This window comes from Protopterus annectens, chromosome 2.part0 (genome assembly GCF_019279795.1).
Source record: "Protopterus annectens isolate FY-2018-M chromosome 2.part0, PAN1.0, whole genome shotgun sequence".
In the NCBI taxonomy this organism is placed as follows: Eukaryota; Metazoa; Chordata; order Ceratodontiformes; family Protopteridae; genus Protopterus; species Protopterus annectens.
Genome location: NC_056728.1, coordinates 869,988,442 through 870,012,259, shown reverse-complemented (window position 1 = coordinate 870,012,259; position 23,818 = coordinate 869,988,442). Strand labels below are relative to the sequence as shown.

General features: G+C 42.0%; 1 protein-coding gene across 1 annotated transcript in view; it reads left to right on the top strand.

Annotated features, from left to right (window-relative positions):
* Positions 1-23,818, top strand: part of DNAJB14 (DnaJ heat shock protein family (Hsp40) member B14) — a 798,655-nt gene that overhangs the window by 274,001 nt on the left and 500,836 nt on the right. Inside the window, exon 2 of the mRNA XM_044061132.1 lies at positions 408-579. Coding sequence (XP_043917067.1) covers positions 408-579 — 172 coding nt within the window. The remainder of the gene's footprint in view (positions 1-407; positions 580-23,818) is intronic.

Genomic DNA, 23,818 nt, shown 5'->3' with positions numbered 1-23,818 from the left:
TATCCACATCATCACAAAAATAGGATGCCATTCTGTCATGGGATGTACAGCCACTCTTGCACATGCTGACACACACCAATAGGCATTTTTGAAAATTAATGTCTTTATAATAAGGAAGGAAACATTAATATCTGGCAGAACCCTTCATGGACACAGGAAAGGCATGCATACTTTTTACCGAAGTCATCTTGGCTAGGAGGTGTATTTGAAAAATCAAATGCTGTGAGGCAACATTGCTAACCACTGCACCACTGTGTACATAGTGTACTGTAGTGCTGGTTTCTTTTAACAGTGCCCTTTTCTGATGTTTGATGGTCATTTTCTATTTGTATTGTATGCCTTCATGTTTTAAGTAAGGGCTATTAACTGTTACAAAACTGATGTGTGTGATCTCTGTTATCCTGTAGTTCTTCTGAATGTACTCACAAAGAATGGAAGCACAGCAAGTAAAGGACCAAATGTTCGAACAGCCAACAGTAGTGAGGAAAGCAGTCCCAAAGATACAAAGAGCAGTGATAAGTCTGCAGCTGAAGAGAGGACAAAGGACTATACTGCAGAGGATCTAGAAGGAGTGAATAGGTATGTTGTCTTACACAAAGTGGTGTGACCACATACAGGCTTGTGAAAGCAGAAGTTGTGCTACAGTTTCAACAAGACTGCTGGAGCTGTTGAAAACATTTAAATTGCTAAGCTGAACTCGACACACTCACAGTTTAAATAGCCAGTACTAGGCCTGTGAACTTTTGTGTTTTTATTACAAGTGTATTAATAGTGATAGAAAACAGTCTGCTGTGGAGGTTGAAGGTTTGCAGTTTTATTTGACTTGACCAAGCCATGATTGAAAAGGACATCATCAGATTAAATAGTTTACTATTTTTCCTTAACATATGGGTTTAGTTCTGATCCTTGGATCTGACTCTGCTGCATATACAAGACATTGCATCCAGCTCTTGAGCTCCTCCCTCTATCCACTCTCGAGCTGTTTTAGGAGATAATTTTTGAGTTTTTCAAGTTCTAAAAATCTTTTTTTCTTTCTATTCTTTTGACTACCCACCCTCTAGTTTTCACTGGTTGTTATAAAAAACTTTTATCCATGCTGCTTGACAGTAACTCTAATTACCATTGTTGGTATTTCTATTTACCCTTCATTTTATAGGATATTTGTCTATTATAAACAAAATTAAAATCACAAACTCAGAAAAAGAAATAAAACAGAGGCTAAACAAATAAATTGAATCCAAAATGACACTGCCTACACTTCTTCAGACAAAGTAAAATAAAGCACCTTACATTTTTATATAATACAAAATGCTTAAAGATAATTAAATTAAATTAACCAATTAAGTCAACAATGCAGCAACCACACAGAATTTGATTTTTAAAAGTAACATTCATCAGAAAAGTTTGTATAAAAAAATATATATATGTATATACAAATTCATCACAATCAAATACTTTCAAAACTCAGTTCCCTATATTATTATAAAATACAAATAGTTTTGGAAATGTTAACTATCTAAGTATAATTTAAAATAAATTCATTTTATATTTATTTTGTGTATTTTGTATTATGTTTAAAGAAATGCTATCCAAAACCAAATTTATTTCTAAATAAACAGCAAAGCAAACCATTATGTTATTAACAAAAGTACAATAAATATAGTATATAACTATTAAATTTAAATGCATATGAATATTCTTACATTAATATACAGATGTCTTACAGAAAGTTTTTATATATATTTCACTATCTCTCCAAAGCTTTAATATTAAGTAAACATTTAACAGAACATGCATCATTAATGCCTGGATAGTTGTAGGCATTAGTTTTCAGCTGCCATAAAAGTTCACATTCTTGCAACTTCAAATACCATGGCCCCCCTCTAGGATTTTTGTCCACTTTTTCTACTACATTAAACAAAAAGCTGTGAGAATCGTTGTCGATTACATGCTTAGCTAAAGCATTGGATGAATTTCTTCTAGATATGGCATATAAATGCTCATAAATTCTGTTCTTTAACAACCTTCGGACATTCTTTGCATCTAGCAAGGTAAACAACTCCTTGAGTCTCACAGTTAAATTTACATAATGTAGTATCTAGAGCTCCTTATCAAATTGGACCCTATTTGTATATGTTTACAGTATTTACATCGCCCACATTTGAACATCCCTTTATTCATTTTATAAGGTCTAATTTTATAAACCACTTTTAATTTTGGGCCCAATAGGGAATATAATTTCCTATCTTGCATTAATAATTCCCAGTTACTTTGTAAAATGTTTCTTACTTGTGGGGAATACAAATTAAACTGGGTTATAAACCCAACACTGTAGTTTATATTATTGTTGTTATTATTAGAGCCCTGATTCATATTTTCAGGTTCACCATTACTAATGTTAGTATCATAGTTTTGTTGATTTGTATCAGTAGATATCCCATTATATAATGGCCCAAATATTCCTTCTTTCCTTTTGTTTTTAATTTCCACAAATACTGTGTTCAAAAGTTTCTGGGGGTAACCTCTGTTTTCAAACATTTCCCAAAGGATCCTGCATTCTTCTTTAAAACCCTCCTCTGTGGAACACATACGGGAAGCTCGAACAAGTTGACCTTTTACAATTTGAAAATAAGGATGGCAACTAGTGAAATGTAGGAAAGAATTACTGTATGTTGGTTTACGGTATATTCTGGTGGTAAAGATATTCTTTGTTCTATCTTTACTGATGTTAATATCTAAAAAATCGATAGATGTCTCACCAATTTGATGTGTAAATTCAAGAAAGGAGGTAAAAGAATTCATTTCACTTATTAACTCAATTATTTTGTCTCTCCCACAATTTGCTATCATTAGAATATCATCCTGATAGCGTGTATATTTAATAATGGTTTCCTGAAATAACTTATGTGGAAAAAGGAAAGTCTTCTCCCAAAAGGCCATGACGGTGTTTGCGAAACTACCGCCAACAGGGGAACCCATCGCCACTCCTGTAGTTTGTAAGTAAATATCTTTTCCAAACATGAAGTAATTATTAGCCAAAACAATCTCTAAAATAGAGATAATAAGGTCCACGTGAGTCCCATTTTGTATTAAGAATTCACGTGTCCACTCCAAACCTGTTACATGGGGAATAACAGTATATAAATTTTTAACATCTGCTGTCACAAATGTTAATTCATTCTGAAAGGAGATGTTATTTTCAGGACATGCCAGGAACATATCTGGCTCTCAGTCCTGAGAAATTCTTTAAGTTTGTTATCTTTGCACAGGAATAAGTGATGGAGTTCCGTCCATCTATTATGGGCCTAAAAGGAGGGTCATGGAAATTTTTATGCAGTTTCGATGCCAAATAGTGTAATAGGTGCCACCATAGAAAAATACTGGTATAAATCTAATGTAATGCTCCCTTCTATAAATAATTCACTTAAATGTTCTTTGATTTTTCTGTAAGCTTGGTTAAATTCATTGAGAGATACTAATCTGTATTCTTCTCCAGCAAGTAACAAATACATTTTCTTTAAATAATCTTTCTCATACATCAAAATAGATTTCATGTATTCTGATGTGTGTAATTAATTCCCTTTCTTTACAACCCAAAGTTCTGTGTTTATTTTTACAAATTTCATTATATAAATTTCTTAAATGAACCTCAGAAACTTTTTCAAACATTGTTAGGTTGTTATCAAGCGGGGGGTTGAATACACTTGGTACATTTTCCGTTCCAGATTGCAAGCTAGCATTGTTTCCAAAAAGTAACTTCAAGTTTAATTTTACATCGCAAAGAACCCTAGCGATGTCAAAGTTAGGTGATATTGCATAAGAAAAACCTTTAGATAAAAGTTCAATTGAATCTAAACAAATATCAAAATTTGTATAATTATAAACTTGAAAGTCATTACTCTTACTTTTCAGAATGTTCAAAGTCCATTCTTCGTTAGTGTGTTCAGCATCTAACGACCCTTCTTCTTGTTGGATGTAAACCGGTTGTGGCCTTTGCGAGTCCAACTCGTTTTCTTCCGGGGACCGGGCTTGTTGTGTGAAAAATCCTGGGGTTTATGACTATTGACGTTATTTTGTCGATTATTTCCCTTATTCTTTTCATTTATCTGGTCACTCCGCCTGGGACCTTGAGGCGATACCTCAGTGTCCGTGAGTTGACTGCAATCTGTATTGAGAAAACTGTCCAAATTACTTTCTCCTGCCGCTTGTGTTTCCATATCTAAAGGAAACACCAAAGTGCACACTTTTAATTTTTCATAGGCGGAAAGGTCTCTTTGAATTTTCCTTCTTTTGGTGTCACCAATTTTATTAATCAAAATGTTAATGCTAGAAAAGATCCTAGTGTAATCATACTCATATCGAGCAAAACTGGGATCTGACTTAATTAAAACATCAAGAGTATTCAATTTATCTTTTAAAGATGCCATTTGGTGGGTGTATTCTTCAATCAGCAGTTCTAATAACTGGAATCCCTGCTGATCAAAATGACGAACTAAACGGGAATAAAATTCGGTTTGCTTCAAAGTACCTGAAGGGTACTTCCACTGCCGGAGTCCCTTAGGGACAATCTTCAGATTTATGCACTCGCGTAAATAAATCACTTCTACTTGTAACTTCTTAAATTTTAACAAATGACTGTCCAGTAGTTTAAGATTAATTACAATGTCAGAAGTGTTAACATTTACGGAAATACCTTGTTGATTTTCCGTAACAGCATTTCTGTCAGAATGCAAGTTAATGTCTGGCACTTTACAAAAATCTTCTAAAGTAGGCAAGTTATTTAAATGGTTGTTATTCTCAGGGGAAACATTATTTCCAGTCGAAATTGTTTGACCATTACCTTGCCCAAGCGGTAAACTGGAAGGCACAGATGAATTAAAACTTGCACCACTTCCAGGATTAATCTGTGCGTTGTTAACTGGTGCAGAAACTGAAGATGGGAGCATTTGAAAAACTGCCCCAGCTTTCGGTCGCACTGCCGGCGTACTGGAAGCATTTTGAGTGTTTTGAGACTCAACCTTGGTTGCCAGAATTTCAACACGCTGCGTAAGCTGCTGAATTAAAGCTGTGAGATATCCAACTGCATCAACATCACGGTTGGAGGTAGCGGTAGTTGGACTGGAAGTAAATAGATCCTGCGACTGCGATTGCAAGCCTCCGTTGTTGTCAGCCATAAACAAAATTAAAATCACAAACTCAGAAAAAGAAATAAAACAGAGGCTAAACAAATAACGCCAGTCGATTGAATCCAAAATTTTCTTTACTTGGTTAGCGCTTTCATGCAGGACACTGCCTACACTTCTTCAGACAAAGTAAAATAAAGCACCTTACATTTTTATATAATACAAAATGCTTAAACCAAACCCACAATTAATTGGATAATTAAATTAAATTAACCAATTAAGTCAACAATGCAGCAACCACACAGAATTTGATTTTTAAAAGTAACATTCATCAGAAAAGTTTGTATAAAAAAAATATATATATGTATATACAAATTCATCACAATCAAATACTTTCAAAACTCAGTTCCCTATATTATTATAAAATACAAATAGTTTTGGAAATGTTAACTATCTAAGTATAATTTAAAATAAATTCATTTTATATTTATTTTGTGTATTTTGTATTATGTTTAAAGAAATGCTATCCAAAACCAAATTTATTTCTAAATAAACAGCAAAGCAAACCATTATGTTATTAACAAAAGTACAATAAATATAGTATATAACTATTAAATTTAAATGCATATGAATATTCTTACATTAATATACAGATGTCTTACAGAAAGTTTTTATATATATTTCACTATCTCTCCAAAGCTTTAATATTAAGTAAACATTTAACAGAACATGCATCATTAATGCCTGGATAGTTGTAGGCATTAGTTTTCAGCTGCCATAAAAGTTCACATTCTTGCAACTTCAAATACCATGGCCCCCCTCTAGGATTTTTGTCCACTTTTTCTACTACATTAAACAAAAAGCTGTGAGAATCTATCATTGCTGGAGTTTTTCCCTTTTGTTTCAGGTATTAAAAAAAAATTACCGTTTGTTTTATTGTTACTTTCTGGTTGTGTTTGCCCCCTGTATTTCTTCTGTCATGTCAGACAAGCCTACAGGATTTATAAAATGCATTTTGCATAAGATCCCAAACTCACATGCCCACAAGGAGTGCGTTTATTGCCTTGGGGCCGGGCACTTGGACGCATCTTGCAAAATCTACTCTACCTATCTGATAGCCCTGGCAAATAGACTGAATAAACTCATTTTAAGGGGTCTTCTTCCCTGTACTTCAACAGGGGCTCAAACCCTCCTTTAAGACTAGCAAGGCTGCTCCCTTGGAGCTCCGCAAATGCTCTCCATCGAAGTCCCCTAGGTCTTTTATCAGAGCCGCTGTTAAAAACCAGAAAGATCGGAAGACCTGACAATCGGGCCCAAAGCATTTGGATCCTAAGGCTTTGGCTGCAGTATGTACAACAGTCCCTCCGCTCGGATCCTAAGCCATCGGATCTGAAGCCTGTTACATCCTTTAGGAATGCAGCTCCAGAATATTCCGTAAACCCAATTTCACCCACCTTGCCTCTCAGCTCCTTCAAACTCCAAGGAAGCATTCTAGGCCCCCATCCACCACTTCCTGTAGGTCCTGCAGATGTGGATAGGATGATAAAGTTCAGCAGCTCAGGTCCAGATGGGGGTCTTACAAGCTCCTTCCTGTGTCAGATCCGTGAGTATACCTCTTATGTCAAAGACCATTCTATCTCCTTCTCCAATCCTTCTAGTGGTTTCGGAGTCCCAGGATCCTAGATCCCCAAGTTCAGAGCTCTGAGTTGGTCAGGCCTATTCCACAGGGACAGCCAGTTCCCATAAGTCTCCAGCCATTTCCAGTGGAGGAACTTCCCCTCTCTTCCGACACCTGTCCAGAGCACCCCACTGAGGAGGTGCACTGGAAGAGAACATACAAAAGACACAGACTTCCCCATGGAGTCCTTCATGGAAGATACCAACTTTGATGGAGTGGGCTCCCCCCAGGTCACCACCTGTAGATCTGTGTGTGTGTGTGTGTGTGTGTGTGTGTGTGTGTGTGTGTGTGTGTGTGTGTGTGTGTGTATGTATGTATCTTTAAGACTGTCCAAGGGCTTGTACAAGTTTATAAATACTGAGCACGTGCAAACTAGACTGACATTTTGTAGTAAGCCATTGAGATGTAAGCATGTATGTATGTAAAGTCGAATACAAACTGGAGAAAAAATCTGTGGCACGGTAATCCAAAGACAAGGGAGACCAAGCAAAAATAGTATTCTTTTCCTTAACGCAAATTTAATAAAAGCAATAGTAAAAAGGTTACAGCGTTTTCGCTACTGAAACTTTGCGTTAAGGAAAAGAATACTATTTTTGCTTGGTCTCCCTTGTCTTTGGATTACCGTGCCACAGATTTTTTCTTCATGTATGTATGCGAGGTCGGTCTGCTAGCCAATTTTGTATTTTATGATTCTGTTATCCATCCTGATGTTTCTGTGTATTAAAACATCTATACAAAGTACCCCGCCTGCTTGTCATCAATGTGAGAGAGAGAGAGAGAGATGAGCGACATGGTGTCAGATGTGGAATGGTCAACATTATTTGGTGTTGATAGACTCTTACTCCAGTTGGTTTGAGGTTGACCTACTTTGCAGTCTAGTATCCAGTACTGCCATTACTAAGATAAAGTGCCATTTTGCAGTGCATGGTAGCCATAACGTTATTGCTGACAATGGCTTGCAGTTTACAAGCCAACAGTTCAAAAGATTTGCTGAAAAATGGTACTTGACTCATGTTACAAGTAGCCCTGAGTACCTGCAGTCAAATGGTTTGGCAAAATGTGCAGTTCAAAGTGGAGAGCAGTTATTAGAGAAGTCAAAATGAGATAATAGTGATGTTTTCCTGAATCTTTTGAATCTCATAAATGTTCCTCATGGTAAAACATCTTGGTTCAGTTGCTCAGACTTTTGTTGAGACAAACCAGAACCACATTACCAATCAGTAGTCAATTGCTGGTTCCACGTGTCAAGAACAGTAGATCAGTGAAAGCCAATCTGTTGATGAAACGCCTAACCCAGAAGTTCTACTATAATAAAACCAGCAAACCGGTCAATCCATTATGAGAAGAAGTGGCAAGGATGCAAATGTCCATAGGTTGTGATTGGATTCGTGTCATGAGGAGTATTTGCCCAGAGCTGAGATCATACACTGTGGAATCACAAGGAGCAGTTTTTAGGTGGAATTGGAAACTTTTGAGTCTGGTGTCCAAACCTATACCCACAGCACATAGAATGTGAGAATGACTGTTTATCTGAGAGTGAGTTGTCCGGTGTTCCAGAGGGCATTACCATTTCTGTGATGAATCCAGAAGATGTTCTTCGTGTTTCACTGTTGCAGTCATTACATTTGGGTTATCCTGCTGGCAGTTTGCCCTCAGTTGGCCTGAATTCCAAAGTCTTGGGTCCTGAGTCAGTTGCTGTCGCCTCTTCCCTGACATCAGGTCATCAGGGGTATAAAAGATGCAGCCAACGCCATTTTCTTCAGTCTTTCTTGCCGCGCGGTGCCCGAAGCAGAAGCAGTTCGCAAGTGCCGGACGGCCGACTCCTGAGATTTTCGTGTTTGAGTTTCAGATCCGAAGTCTTCATTAAAAGCTAAGTACCCAGTTGTGGAAACTTTTTTCTTGCTCAAAACCGATGTCAGAAAAAGTTAATAATTGTATTTCTTGTGGGAAGCAAATACCTCATAAGGACTTTCATTCTTACTGTATTCCTTGCCTAGGCCCTGACCAGGATGGTTCTAGTTGTTGGTTTTGTGCTAGATTTAACCAACGCACTATTAAGCGTCTGTACGATTTTGCATTAAGCTATTTTGGCTGAAGATTTAATTATACAATGTCATCGGATAGCCATCCGACTACTGGAGTTCACAAAAAAACGCAAAGAAAAGGGCAGGCAACCGAGGTCCAAAACCGACAACGAAGCTTCTCCTAAGCCAGTCGCCGGTTCTCAGTGAGGCACTTTCGCAGCCCCTGACGCCCGGTACTTTAGAGTCGCAGGCCGCTACTGACTCCCACGTGGAGTCGGACAGGCCGCAGGAAAGTTAAGGTATTGGAGCCTCGAAGATTATTCCCTCAGATGGGTTCAGAGCTGCTGAGCAGGCATCGGCTTCTGAGGGTGTATTCAGACCTAAACAACTATATATTAAACTGACTTCAGTTTCAAAGGCAAAAACACCTTTAAAGGCAAAGAAACAAGTTCACCAGCCACATGGACAGGCCTCCATGCCCAAAAAGCAGATGCTCAAAATGGTCGAAGACTTCATTACCCTGATCAGGGGTTCCCATCCCCCTCCTGATAAGAGGCCTAGGCAAGAGACGGACTATGATTCTTCAGATCAGGTTTTCATTTCATCTGATTCCTCTTCTGATCAGGAATATTCTCTTCCCCCCTATGAGGATTCTGATGCTGAAGAATCTATTCCTTCAGCTTCTAATCCTGAGGACTACTCTTTTGGGGAAACCTTGCATACCATGAGGGAGCACTTCCACTGGGAGAGCCAAGATTTTTCAGAATCTAAGAGGCTCAGAGACTTCCTTTTACTACCTCAACACAGGCCTCTAGCTATTCCACCTGTGTTAGACATTGTAAATGATGTGTTCTCAGAGTCTAGTCTGACCCCGGACTCCTTACCTCCAGCTCCTGTTAAGCTGGGCAGATACTACAGGGTCCCTGACTCTCATAAATTCCTTTTCAAAAAACCCCGCTGCAGACCCAGAAACTATTTCTCAGGGTTCCAAAGGGGTCAAGGCTTCCACTGCAAAAAACCCTACCCCCCTCTGACAGGAATTCTTGGGCACTGGATAGATGGGGAAAAAAGATTTACACATCTGCTACCTTGGCTAGAAGGGCCTTAAATTGCCAGTTTCATATGCTCAGATATCAGCAGTATATCATGACACTGCTTAAACAGAAAATGATGGTAAATTCTGAATGTGCAGAAAACAAAGAAATGCAGGATTTATTGCATGCAGCTGAACAAGTTGAAAAAGCATACCTTGCAATGTGGTTTTGATTATCTGGAGTCGTCCTGCAGGGCCACTGTTACGGGTTCTGTCATTAGGAGGCATGCTTGGTTAAAGGAACAAAATCTGCCTGATCATGTCAAAGCAAAATTATTAGATGTTCCATTACAGCATGATACCTTGTTTGGTGTTAAGGCAGAAGAGGTGTTAAAGAAAATGGAGGACAAAGCTAAATCTATGCAAATGGTCAAGGATTTCTTACAGGTACAGCCACGTAGGTTTAGCAGACAATGGCCTACAAAGAATTGGTCATTTCCAGTGTCAGACTGACCTCAAAGGGGCAGATTCAGACACCCTAGAGGCAGATCTCAGCCACAAGGTTCATACAGATCTAAGCAATGGGGTGCTTCTACCTCCAAAGGTGGAGAAGACAAATCACAACCATACAGGAAACAGTCCCAATGACTGCCCCCTGCCTGAACCAAGCACTTACCTTCTGGCAGCACCCTTAGGGGGAAAACTAGCACTTTTTTCTCAAAATCGGCACATTATAACCCAGGACAAATGGGTTCTAGACATAGTGTCACAAGGCTACAAGTTTTACTTCCATACCCTGCCAAGGGCAAACTGTTGGCCAGACCTGCAAAAAAATCAATGGGCAGAGACTCAAAAACAAGTCGCACCTCTCATGGACATGGGGGCTATTCAACAAGTGCCACAGGAAGAGCAGGGACAAGGATTTTACTCGACTGTTCTTGGTACCCAGAAAGGGCAAAGCATGGAGACCAATACTGGACCTGTCTGTTCTAAACACTTTCCTGGATATACCAAAATTCAAGATGTTGACCTTGCAGCAGCTTCTGCCCATAATGGGCAGCAAGGCTTGGCTCATGACTATAGACCTAAAAGAGGCATACCTGCATGTCCCAATCAGACAATCATGCAGAAGATACCTCAGATTCAAGGCTGGCTCAATGCATTACCAATTCTCTGCACTGCCCTTTGGCTTATCTACTGCGCCCAGGGTCTTCACAAAGTGCCTGACACCAGTAATTGCTTTCTGCAGACAAAGAGAAGTACAAATTTACCCGTACTTGGACGACTGCCTCATACAAGCAGAGAACAAGGACATTCTACTACAGCATCTGACGTTTGTGAAAAGACTTTTAACATGCCTAGGGTACAGAGTCAACAAAAAGAAATCAAAACTAGTACCCTCTCAAGAGATAATATTCCTGGGTGCAAGCTTAAATACAACTGCCCAGATGGCTTCTCTCACTCCAGGCAAACAAAGGCAACTGACTACCTATTTCAAAGAAATGGCAGCAAAGGCCCAGTCATCTACAAGAAAAATTCTGCAGGCTTTGGGCTTCATGGCATCCTGCATCCTACTAATTCCGTATGCAAGACTGCATATGAGAAAACTTCAGTGGTACCTAAAAAGTGTCTGGACACAACATTGCCACAGCCTGGAAACGATGATTACTCTCATTCCCTGCCTGCAACAGGAGTTTCGATGGTGGGCAAAGGCTTGTCACCAAAACAAGGGACAGCCATTCTCACTACCCCCAGCCAGGCAGAGCCTTACGACAGATGCAGCAGATTATGCCTAGGGGGCCCACATGGCAGGGAAGAGGCATTCAGGGCACCTGGTCCACAAACCAAAGGCATCTACATATCAATCAAAAACAGATGCTAGCTGTTCAAAATGCCCTGACAGCCTTCAAGGACCTACTTCATCCGGGACAACTACTGATAAAGACAGACAACACCACGGTCATGTGGTACATAAACAAGCAGGGGGGCACTCATTCTTACCCCCTTTGCAGACTAGCAATGGCTTTATGGGACACAGCATTGACTTACCAAGTTCATCTGCAGGCACAATTCTTGCCAGGAAAGGAAAATACTCTGGCAGACGAACTAAGCAGAAACCTCGTGGATCCCCATGAGTGGCATCTGGATCCACAAGTCTTCAGCATAACAAAGAAATGGGGATGCCCAGACATAGATCTATTTGCCTCCCCTCACAACAATCAACTAAAAAGATTCTGCACAAGGACTTATCACAGACAAACATGGTAAGTGGACGCCTTATCTTTCAACTGGACAAACCTGTCCGTATATGCCTTTCCTCCACTGCCTCTCCTTCCCAAGGTACTCCTAAAGGTCAGACAGGAGAAACCAAAAATGATTCTGATTGCCCCAGACTGGCCACGTCAGTACTGGTATCAGATTCTAAGGAATGTGTCTCAATGCCCAGCCTGGACCTTACCTCAAATACCTCATCTACTGTCCCAACAAAACAATCCGATTCTGCACAGCCATCTCAGGACCCTAAACCTGGCAGCATGGCGGATAATGTAGCCATACAAAGCACAACTCTCAGTAAAGCTGTGATGGGTGTCATTTTAGAAGCCAGAAGGCCTAGTACTAGAAAATCCTACGCTGGAAAATGGAAGAGATGTTGTGCTTGGAACCAAGCTCAAGGAACTGATACAGCTGTCCCAAGTATTTCTCAGATTTTGCAATACTTAACTGAGATGCTAAACAAAGGCCTATCTTTTTCATCAATTAAAATCCATGCCTCTGCCATTTCGGCTCATTACAATACAGAGCCACCACTCTTTTCTCATCCTTTATTAAGGCAGTACCTCAGAAGAGCCAAAAATTTAAGGCCTCCAAGGAGAACACCAGTACCTGCACAGGAGCTCAATTATGTATTGGAAAACTCACCTTACCTCCTTTTGAGCCAGCTGCTACTGCAGATATAAAGTTTTTATCTTGGGAAAACAGCTCTGCTCCTAGCAATAACTTCTACAAGATGAGTGTCAGAGCTACAGGCTCTCATGGCTGTGGAACCCTTTATAATTTTTTATCCAGACAGGGTCTCTCTGAGGACAAATCCTACATTTATGCCTAAGGTGGTATCCAGTGTAGCCCTTAACCAAACTATTAATTTGCCAACTTTTTATCCAAATCCACAGAACAAGGGGGAGAGAATTCTGCATTCTTTGGACGTACACAGACAACTTAGATTCTACTTGGACAAAACTAGTTTTCAGAAAGACAGAACAATTACTAGTGGCATATGCCACAGGATCACAAGGAAAGGCTATCTCCAAGCAGTCTATTTCAAAGTGGATAGGTCACGGCATTCGTTTCTGCTACTCACAGCATGGCAAACCAGTGCCTAAGGGCATTAGGCCACATTCAACCAGAGCTGCAGCCACTTCTACAGCCTTTCTCAGGGGAGTACCAACCAAAGACATTTTAGAGGCTGCTACTTGGAGCTTAGTGCATACCTTTACAAAACATTACAATCTGCCACTCTGCTCTAAATCCAGGGCAGGCTTTGCCACTGCAGTTCTGCAGAGCCTCACAGCTGCTCCTAATGCTGTTTAGCTCCAGCCACCCAACCATAGCTTTGGGACTCTACCCAAATGTAATGACTGCAACAGTGAAACACGAAGAACATAGTACAGTTGTGTACACTTACCATAAATGTAGATGTTCGAGTGTATTCACTGTTGCAGTCCAGGTTACCCACCCGCCATCTTACCTACACTTCTCTAATCTATACAACCTATGTGGTGTATTTGCTTGTAGATGAAGGTAAAGTTTATTTTGATGCATGTATGTCTTATTTACATATTTTTAGCCTTCCCTTTTGGGGGCAGCTGACATCTGGGGCAAGAAAAACTGAAGAAAATGGCGTTGGCTGCATCTTTTATACCTCTGATGACCTGACGTCAGGGAAAAGGCGACAGCAACCGAAGCAGGACCCAAGACTTTGGAATTCAGGCCGACTGAGGGCAACCTGCCAGCAGGATAACCCAAATGTAATGACTGCAACAGTGAATACACTCTAACATCTACATTTATGGTAAGTGTACACAACTGTACTTTCCTGTTGTGAGTTGTGCACTGCAGACTGTCCCTGTTGCTAAATTTGGTCCAAACTGTTATTTTACGAGATATGGTCATATCTCTAAACCCTGTAGCAGATATGAAGCAACTTGGACGTGAACATTGTGTTTTGTTTCTAATGTGTATAGTAATGCATGTTTAACTCTATTATTTTTACAAAGGGCAATCTTTTTAAGAGGGAGGATGTAGATCAATGTGTGTATGTACCTTTAAGAAGCTAGTAAACCTATGTATATGTACCTTTAAGAAGCTAGAATGCATCTGCAGAACTGTGGACGAGGGTAAGGTGGTCCACACAGCCTATCGGGACCTCACCAAGGCCTTCAACACCATCCCCCACTCTGGAATCACAGATAAACTTACTAAGCTGGGCATAAATCTCTACATCACTCGATGGGTTGGCTTACTGACAGAACCCAGACTGTAAAAGTAGCCAACTCCAAATCCAGCTCCAGACAAATGGAGTACCTCAGGGTTCAGTCCTGGGACCGCTCTTGTTTGGCATCTACTTCTCTGAAATACAGGCCAACACTGAAGGACTCTTGCTAACATGGTTCACAGATGACTGCAAACTGGGAGCCATTATTGAATCCCCAAATTATGTGGATATTCTACAAAAGGGCCTTACAGAAACAGTTGCTTGGTGCCAGAGCCATGGGCTCAAGCTTAATGCCAAGAAATGTATAGTTATCCCCTTTGGGAAAAAAACATGTACCCATGAATTACCACATAGGTGGCAGTAGACTAAACACCGAAAGTGTGATGAGAGACTTCCGGACACAGGTGGACAGTGGTCTCACCTTCGATAACCACATCGCCACAACAGCCAGGAAATCCTTCTATGTGGCACACCTCATCACTAACGGTTTTTCATCCAGGAAAAAAGGAGGTCATTGTCCCACTGTACTCATCCCTCATTAGACCCATTATAGAGTACAATGCCCTGTTTGGTGTGTACCTCACAAGACATCTGCAACAGTTGGAAAGGCCGCAAAAATACCGCACTAAAAGAATCACAGGCCTAAAGCAGATGCCCTATGCTGACCGTCTAAAAAAACTCCAGCTATACTCTGTAGTATATTGTCTACTCAGAGGTGATCTCTGCTTAACATACAAGGCCATGTCAAACCCTGAGCTGTTGGACATGCTCCATTTAAAGAAATCCCAATCCCTCAGAGCCACACGCTCCAGGGGTCTAAACCTTGTCATCACAATGAACAAAACATGCTGGAGGGATAGGTTCCTGACCCAGAGGCTCCCCATACTCTGGAATAGACTGCCCATACATGTCAAGCAGAGCACCTCCTTGGCCCTCTTCAAAAGGAACCTTGACGATTGGATGGGAGATGGGAAATTCACCCCAGGGATCATGTCAGTCGCCCTGCTAGACAAGGGTCCAGGGAAGTAAATATTGTGGGAGGAAATATCCAGAGAATTGTTATGGCTAGGCTTGTATGGGCCCTAGGGTCAATAGCCTAGTACCAACCTATGAACCTATCCAAGGGCTTGCACAAGTGTATATGTACTGAGCACATGCAAGCTAGATTGCCATTTTTGTAGTAAGCCGTTGAGATGTAAGCATGTATGTATGTATGTAAGGTCTGTCTGTTAATCAGTTTGTTTGCATTTTATGGTGCTGATATCCATCCTGATATGTTTCTGTGTATTAAAGCATCTAAACAAAATACCCCGTCTGCTTGTCATCTGTGTGAGAGAGAGAGAGCTTTTGGTTCTGTCCCGTCTACGTCTTGGGTGAACCCCCTTGGCAGATGAACTTATTGATCTGGTTTCCTGACTGACATGGAAGGAGCTGGATACAGTCAAGCCCATCCCCAAATGTCCCAACAAGTTTTTTAGCCCCACCTAAAGACGGACCCCACTGGAGCAAAGGAGTCCATGTTGATGCTATGTTGGTGGTAGCAGCCACTAAGAATGGCTAGCAGAACAGAGCTTTCTGTCCATCTGTCTAACAGAGTCTGGAGCATTGGACAGATTTGGAAAAGGAATGTTTGCCTCAGTTATCTTCACTCTGAGGTCAGTAAACTACTTGGTGCATTTTACTAGACTTCAGAGAGATTTGATTAAAGAACTTTGAAAGCCTCAGCAGACATGGAGAGTATTTTAAAGGACATCCTCTCAACTGGCCACTCTAACCTCATTGAAGCATTTGCTATAGATAAAAATCTCTCCCACAGCAGAAGGTACCTTTTAAAGCATCCTTTATTAATACCCCATTCGATGGCACCTCCTTGTTTTAGCTATCGGTAAATGATACCCTTGCCCAAAGCGAAAAAGATGGAAAGACCCTTTCTGCCATAGGGATCAAGTTTACTACACCTCGCCGAACCATCTGTATGAACCAGAGAGGTGGTAAGAAAATATGGATGTTCTTCGTGTTTCACTGTTTGTCATTACATTTGGGTTGTCTGTCTACAGGTAGCCCTCAGCCGACCTGAATACCAGAGTCTTGGATTCCTGCATCAGATGCCGTCTCTTCTTCCATGACGTCAGGTCGTCAGGGGTATAAAACATGCAACCGATGCCATTACATCAGTCTTTCTTGCTGCGCAGTGCCCAAAGCAGAAGCAGTTCGCAAGTGCCGGTCAGCCGACTCCTGCAATTTTCGTTTTCGAGTTTCAGAACCGAAGTCTTCGAAAAAATCTTAAGTACCCCGTTGGGGATTCTTTTTCTTGCTTTTAACCAATGTCAGCGAAAAGTTAACAATTGTCTTACACGTGGAAAGCAAATACCTCATAAAGATTTTCATTCGTACTGCATTCCTTGCTTAGGCCCAGACCACGACGTCCCTCGCTGTCGGTTTTGTGCCTTATTCAATCCCCGCACTATTCGACGTTGGTCTATTTTTGCAGCAAATTATTTTGGTACTCTGTTTAACTATCTAGAAATGGCTTCTGTAAGCCATCCGAGTACTGATATTCTGAAAAAACAAAAGGATAAAGACAAAGACAGAGACAGACCACATAGGTCCAAAACTGCCGACAATGCTTCCATTAAGCTAGTCGCCAGTTTGCCGGCACTCAGTAAGGCACTTTCGCAGCCCCTGATACCCGCTACTTCAGATGTGCAGGCCTCTACTGAGACTCATTCGGAGTCCGGTATGCCGCAAGAGGCTTCTTCGATTATGGAACCTGCGGATGTCTCTACCTTGGATGGGTCCAGAGCCACTGTGCAGGCACTGGCTTCTGAGGGTGTATTCAGGCCTACAGATTTGCATTTTAAACAGACGCCATCTTCTTCATCCAGGCCTAAAACTTGACCCACGCCTAGAAAACCGAAGTCCAAACTGCAATTTCAGGCCCATATGCCTAAAAAACAAATGCTTAGAATGGCTGAAGACCTTATTACTTTAATTAGGGGAAGCCAGCCTTCCCCCTCTAAGAGACCTAGAACTGATTTTCCTTCTGATTCTTCTGATCAGGATTCTGAAATCTCAGTTTCTTCTGATTACCAGGATTTGCCCTTATCTACCTATGAGGATTCTGATGCAGAAGATTCCATTCCCTCTGCTTCCCCTCCAGAAGATTTTTCTTTTGGTCAAACCTTGCACACTCTTAGGGAGCATTTCCGCTGGGAAAGCCAGGATTACGCTGACTCCAAAAAGAGGCTTAGGGAATTCTTACTCCTCCCTCAACACAGGCCTTTAACTATACCTCCTGATGTCCTTCGTGTTTCACTGTTGCAGTCATCACATTTGGGTTTTCTGCTTGCAGTAGCCCTCAGCCGGCCTGATTATCAAAGTCTTGGGTCTTGCATCGGTTGCTGTCTCATCTTCCATGACGTCAGGTAGTCAGGGGTATAAAGCATGCAGCCGAAGTCATTACATCAGTCTTTCTTGCCGTGTGGTGCCGGTGCCCGAAGCAAAAGCAGTTTGCAAGTGCCTGTCGGCCAACTCCTGAAATTTTAGTTTTCGAGTTTCAGAACCGAAGTCTTCAACTAAGCTAAGTACCCCGTTGGGAAACTGTTTCTTGCTGTAAACCGATGTCAGTAAAAGTTAATAATTGTATTTCTTGTGGAAAGCAAATAACTCATAAATATTTTCATTCATAGGTTGGTACTAGGCTATCTGCCCTTGGGCCTATAGAAACCTAGCCATAACAATTCCCTGGCTATTTCTTCCCACACTGTTTACTTCCCTGGACCCCTGTCTAGCAGGGCGACTGACGTGATCCCTGGAGTGAATTTCCTTTCTCCCATCCGATCATCAAGTTCCTTTTGAAGAGGGCCAAAGAAGTGCTCTGCTGACATGTATGGGTAGTCTATTCCAGAGTCTGGGGAGTCTCTAGGTCAGGAACCTATCCCTCCAGCATGCTTTGTTTATTGTGATGACAAGGTTTAGATCCCTGGAGCATGTGGCTCTGAGGGATTGGGATTTCTTTAAGTGTAGCATGTCCAACAGCTCTGGGTTTGACATGGCCTTGTATGTTTAGCAGAGATCGCCTCAGAGTAGATGATATGCGACAGAGTACAGCTGGAGTTTTTTAAGGCAGTCAGCATAGGGCATTTGCTTTAGGCCTGTGATTCTTTTAGTGAGGTATTTCTGCGGCCTTTCCAGTTGTTGCAGATGTCTTGAGAGGTACATACCAAATGGAGCATTGTATTCTATAATGGGTCTAATGAGGGATGAGTACAGTGGGACAATGACCTCCTTTTTTCTGGATGAAAAGCCCTTAGTGATGAGGTGTGCCACATAGAAGGATTTCCTGACTGTTGTGGCGATGTGGTTATTGAAGGTGAGACCACTGTCCACCTGTGTCCCTAAGTCTCTTATCACACTATCTGTGTTTAGTGTACAGCCACCTATGTGGTAATTCACGGGTACATATTTTTTCCCAAAGGGGATAACTATACATTTCTTGGCATTGAGCTTGAGCCCATGGCTCTGGCACCAAACATCTGTTTCTGTAAGGCCCTTTTGTAGAGTATCGACATAATTTGGGGATTCAATAATGGCTCCCAGTTTGCAGTCATCTGCGAATGTTGTTAGCCAGAGTCCCTTAGTGTTGGCCTGTACTTCAGAGAAGTAGACGCCAAACAAGAGAGGTCGCAGGACTGAAACCTGAGGTACTCCATTTGTCACTTTTCTGCAGCTGGATTTGGAGTTAGCTACGTTTACAGTGTGGGTTCTGTCAGTAATCCAGTTGGCAACCCATCGAGTGAAGTAGGGATTAATGTCCAGCTTAGTAAGTTTATCTATGATTCCAGAATGGGGGATGGTGTCAAAGGCCTTGGCGAGGTCCAGATAGGCTGTGTGCACTGCCTTACCCTCGTCCATGGCTCTGGAGACTGATTCGAAGAAGTCAATCAGGTTCAGGAGACAAGATTGGCCCTTCACGAACCCAAACTGGGTGGGTTCCAGTGTTTTAAGGTTGTCAATGTCTTTGTTTATAAGTTCCATGATAATACTTTCCATGGCCTTGCAGATCTGGCTCGTCAGACTGTTGGGGGGTAGTTCCCGGGAGCCAAGGTGGATCCCCCCTTGTGGAGGGGGATAACTGTAGCTGTGCGCCACTCAGTGGGCATGACGCCTGAGGTGAGGGTATGATTAAACATGACACTTAGGTGAGGTGCCAGTTAATTTTGTAGTTCATGTAGTACACAGCCAGGGATTTCATCTGGTCCCATGGATGCTGTATTCTTAGCTTTGGAGAGTGCGTTTTTTACCTATGTGGCCATTATTACCGGAATTTGGCAATCTTCTGGTATTGAGATGGGCCATTTAGGGGGTGATTTAGGGCGTGGCAGGGGGATGAAGTTGGCATTGAATCAATCTGCCAGGATATTGGCATTCATGTACTGCATTCCTTGCTTAGGCCCTGACCACGACGTACCTCACTGTCGGTTTTGTGCCTTATTTAAACAATGAACTATTTGTCGTCTGTTTATTTATGCTTCTAAATATTTTGGTCCTCTGTTCAATTATCCAGAAATGGCTTCGGTAAGCCACTTGACTACTGACATTCCGAAAAAATGCAAAGATAAAAACAGGGTGCATAGGCCAAAGCTGCCGGCTTAGTCGCCAGTTCACCAGTACTCAGTGATGCACTTTCGCAGCCCCTGATAACCCGCTACTTCAGATTTGCAGGCCTCTACTGAGACCCATTTGGAGTCTGGTATGCCGTGAGATGCTTCTTCAACTGTGGAACCTGTGCATGTGTCTACCTTGGATGGGTCCGGATTTGCTGTGCAGGCACTGGCTTCTGACTGTGTATTCAGGCCTACTGACTTTGCATATTAAACCGACGCCATCTTCTTCAAGGCTTAAAACCCGATCCATGCCTAGAACACTGACACCCAGACCACATGGTCAGGCCTCTATGCCTAAAAAACAAATGATAAGAATGGCTGAAGACCTTATTACTCTAATCAGGGGAACCACCCTTCCCCCCTCTGAGACCTAGGACTGAGTTTCCTTATGATTCTTCTGATCAGGACTCTGAATTTTCTGTTTCCTCTGATGACCAGGATTTACCCTTATCCACCTATGAGGATTCTGATGCAGAGGACTCCATTCCCTCTGCTTCCCTCCAGAGGATTTCTCTTTTGGTGAAACCTTGCATACTCTTAGGGAGCATTTCTGCTGGGAAAAGCCAGGATTACTCTGATTCTAAAAAGAGGCTTAGGGATTTCTTACTCCTGCCCCAACACAGGCCTTTAGCTATCCCCCTGTACTAGACATTGTTGATGATGCCTTCTCGGAATCTAGCTTGGCCTCTGACTCTTTACCTCCTGCTCCCAGAAAACCTGATAGATATTACAGGGTTCCTGACTCTCACAAGTTCCTCTTTAAAAATCCTACTGTGGATCCTGAGACCATTTCACAGGGACCCAAGGGCATTAAGGCTACTCCTGCCAAAAATCCTACCCCCTCTGGTAGAGATTCCAGGGCACTGAATAGATGGGGTAAGAAGGTGTACTCTTCTGCAACCTTGGCTATTAGGGCCTTAAACTGCCAGTTTCATATGTTAAAGTATCAGCAGCATATTATTGGATTGCTTAAACAGAAAATGATGTTGATTCCTGACTGTGCTGAAAATAAGGATTTACAGGATTTAATGCATTCTGCTGAACAAGTTGGAAAACATACTTTGCAATGTAGTTTTGATTCACTAGAATCATCTTGCAGGGCTGCTGTCACTGGGTCTGTACTTAGAAGGCATGCTTGGCTTAAGGAGCAATCTTTGCCAGATCATGTTAAAGCTAAATTGCTGGATGCTCCCTTAAACCAGGACTGCCTGTTTGGCAACAAAGCAGAAGAAGTGCTTAAAAAGATAGAGGAAAAAGCTAAATCTATGCAAACTGTTAAGATTTCCTGCAAGTACAGCCTCCCAGATTTAGTAGGCATTGGTCCTCTAAGAATTGGTCTTTTCCTGCCTCTTCCAGGCCTTCAGTCCAAACCCAGAACCAGCAGAACACCCAGGCTTCAGTCCCAAGGTACTCACAGGACTAAGCAGTGGGGGGCTCCCACTTCCAAAGCAGGGAGTAGTAAGACTCCACCCCTATGGTAAACTGTCTCAATGACTTAACTTTAAAACTTCCAAGCCCTGCACAATTGACTGCTCCTTTAGGGGGAAAGATTGCCCTGCAGGCAAAAAATTGGGAACTCATTACCAAGGACAAATGGGTTTTAAATATAGTTTCCCATGGATACAGATTCCACTTCCACACCTTACCAACCCCAAACGGTTGGCCAGATTTACCCCCAAATCAGTGGGCAGAGGCTCAAAAGCAAGTTCTCTCTCTTAAGTGTTAGGGCTTTTCAACCTGTCCCAGAAGAGGAAAGGGGACAAGGTTTCTATTAAAGTCTTTTCCTGGTGCCCAGAAAAGACAACTCCCAGCGTCCTATCCTGGCCCTCTCTATCCTAAACACTTTTTTGGTGATGCCAAAATTCAAGATCCTAACTATTCACCAGCTGCTTCCTATGCTAGGCAAGGATGCCTGGTTGGCAACACTGGATTTAAAGGAAGCCTACCTGCACATCCCAATAAGGGAATCTTGCAGAAGATACCTACGCTTCAAAGCAGGCTACATGCACTATCAGTTCTCTGCACTGCCTTTTGGCTTATCTTCTGCGCCCAGGGTATTCACATAGTGCCTAGTTCCAGTCATAGCATTTTGCAGGTAAAGAAATATTCAAGATACCCATACCTGGACGATTGTCTAATTCAGGCAGAAAGCCAGGACATACTTTTGAATCATCTGGCATTTGTACAAAAGGTGCTAACTTGTCTGGGGTACACCATAAACAAAAAGAAATCACATCTGGTACCCTGTCGGCAAATTATATTCCTGGGAGTAAGCTTGAACACAACTTCCCAGATGGCTTTTCTCACGCCAGAGAAACGTATTCATTTGACAACTTACTTCAAACTAATGGCCACAAAAACACTGCTATCTGCAAGGCAAATACTGCAAGCCTTGGGGTTCATGGCCTCCTACATTCTACTAATTCCATATGCAAAACTGCATATGAGGAAACTACAATGGTATCTAAAAAGCCTATGGTGTCAATGTTCTCGGGGTCTAGAAGCAATGATTCCTATCATTCCTTGCCTACAGTTAGAGTTCCTTTGATGGGCAGAGGCCTGCCACCAAAACAAAGGTCTACCATTCACTCTACCCCTGCCGCCCAAACCCTAACAACAGACTATGCATGGGGGGCTCACCTGGCAGGGAAGTGCATTCAGGGCAAATGGAACCCAAGTCAAATGCACCTGCATATCACTCGGAAAGAAATGTTAGCTGTACAGAATGCTCTGACAGCCTTCAAGGACCATATTCTTCCAGGACAATTAATGGTAAAGGTGGAAACCACTGTTATTTGGTACATAAACAAGCAGGGGGGTAACCATTCATGCCCCCTCTGCAGACTAGTCATGACTTTATGGAACACAGCCCTGAGCTACCAAGTGCATCTACAGGATCAATTTCTGACAGGAAAACTAAATACATTGGCAGACTAACTAAGCAGAAATGTCATGGACCCACACGAGTGGAAACTGGAACCAAATACTTTCAACATGTTGATAAACAAATGGGGGAGCCCAGATAAAGACCTGTTTGCTTCCCCCCAGGAATTGGACAAATTCTGCACAAGGACTCCCTGCAAACAAGCTTGGAAAGTGGATGCTCTGTCCTTCAGCTGGAAAAATCTATCAGTTTATGTCTTTCCTTCTTTGCCTCTCCTCTCCAAAGTACTACTAAAGATCAAACGGGACAAACCAAGGATGATACTGATTGCACCAGACTGGCCACGTCAACACTGGTACCCCCTCTTGTGCAGTGTGTCACTGCTGGCTCCATGGCACCTACCTCAGACCCCTTCCCTGCTGTCACAGCAGGAGAGCCAGATTCTACACCTTCAGCTTCAAACCCTGAACCTGGCAGCCTGGCTAATTACCTTATCTCTCCGTTACCATCCCTCAGTAAGCAAGTGTTGGATGTCATTTTGGAGGCAAGGAGGCCTAGTGCTAGAAAATCTTATGCTGAAAAATGGAATTATGTGCCTAGAACCAAACTCAAGGGATGAGCACAGCTGTACCCAATTTACCTCAGATTCTTCAATATTTAACTGAGATGCTTCACAAGGGCCTTTCTTTTTCCTCCATCAAAATTCATGCCTCAGCCATTTCATCTCATTACAACACAGAACCTCCCCTGTTCTCCCATCCACTGCTCAAGCAGTTCCTCAGAGGGGCCAAAAACTTAAGACCATGCAGACAATTCCAGCCTGGGACCTTAACTTTGTATTGGAAAAACTCACTCTTCCTCCTTTTGAGCCAGCTGCAAGTTAAAATCCCTTTCTTGGAAAACAGCCTTCATTTTAGC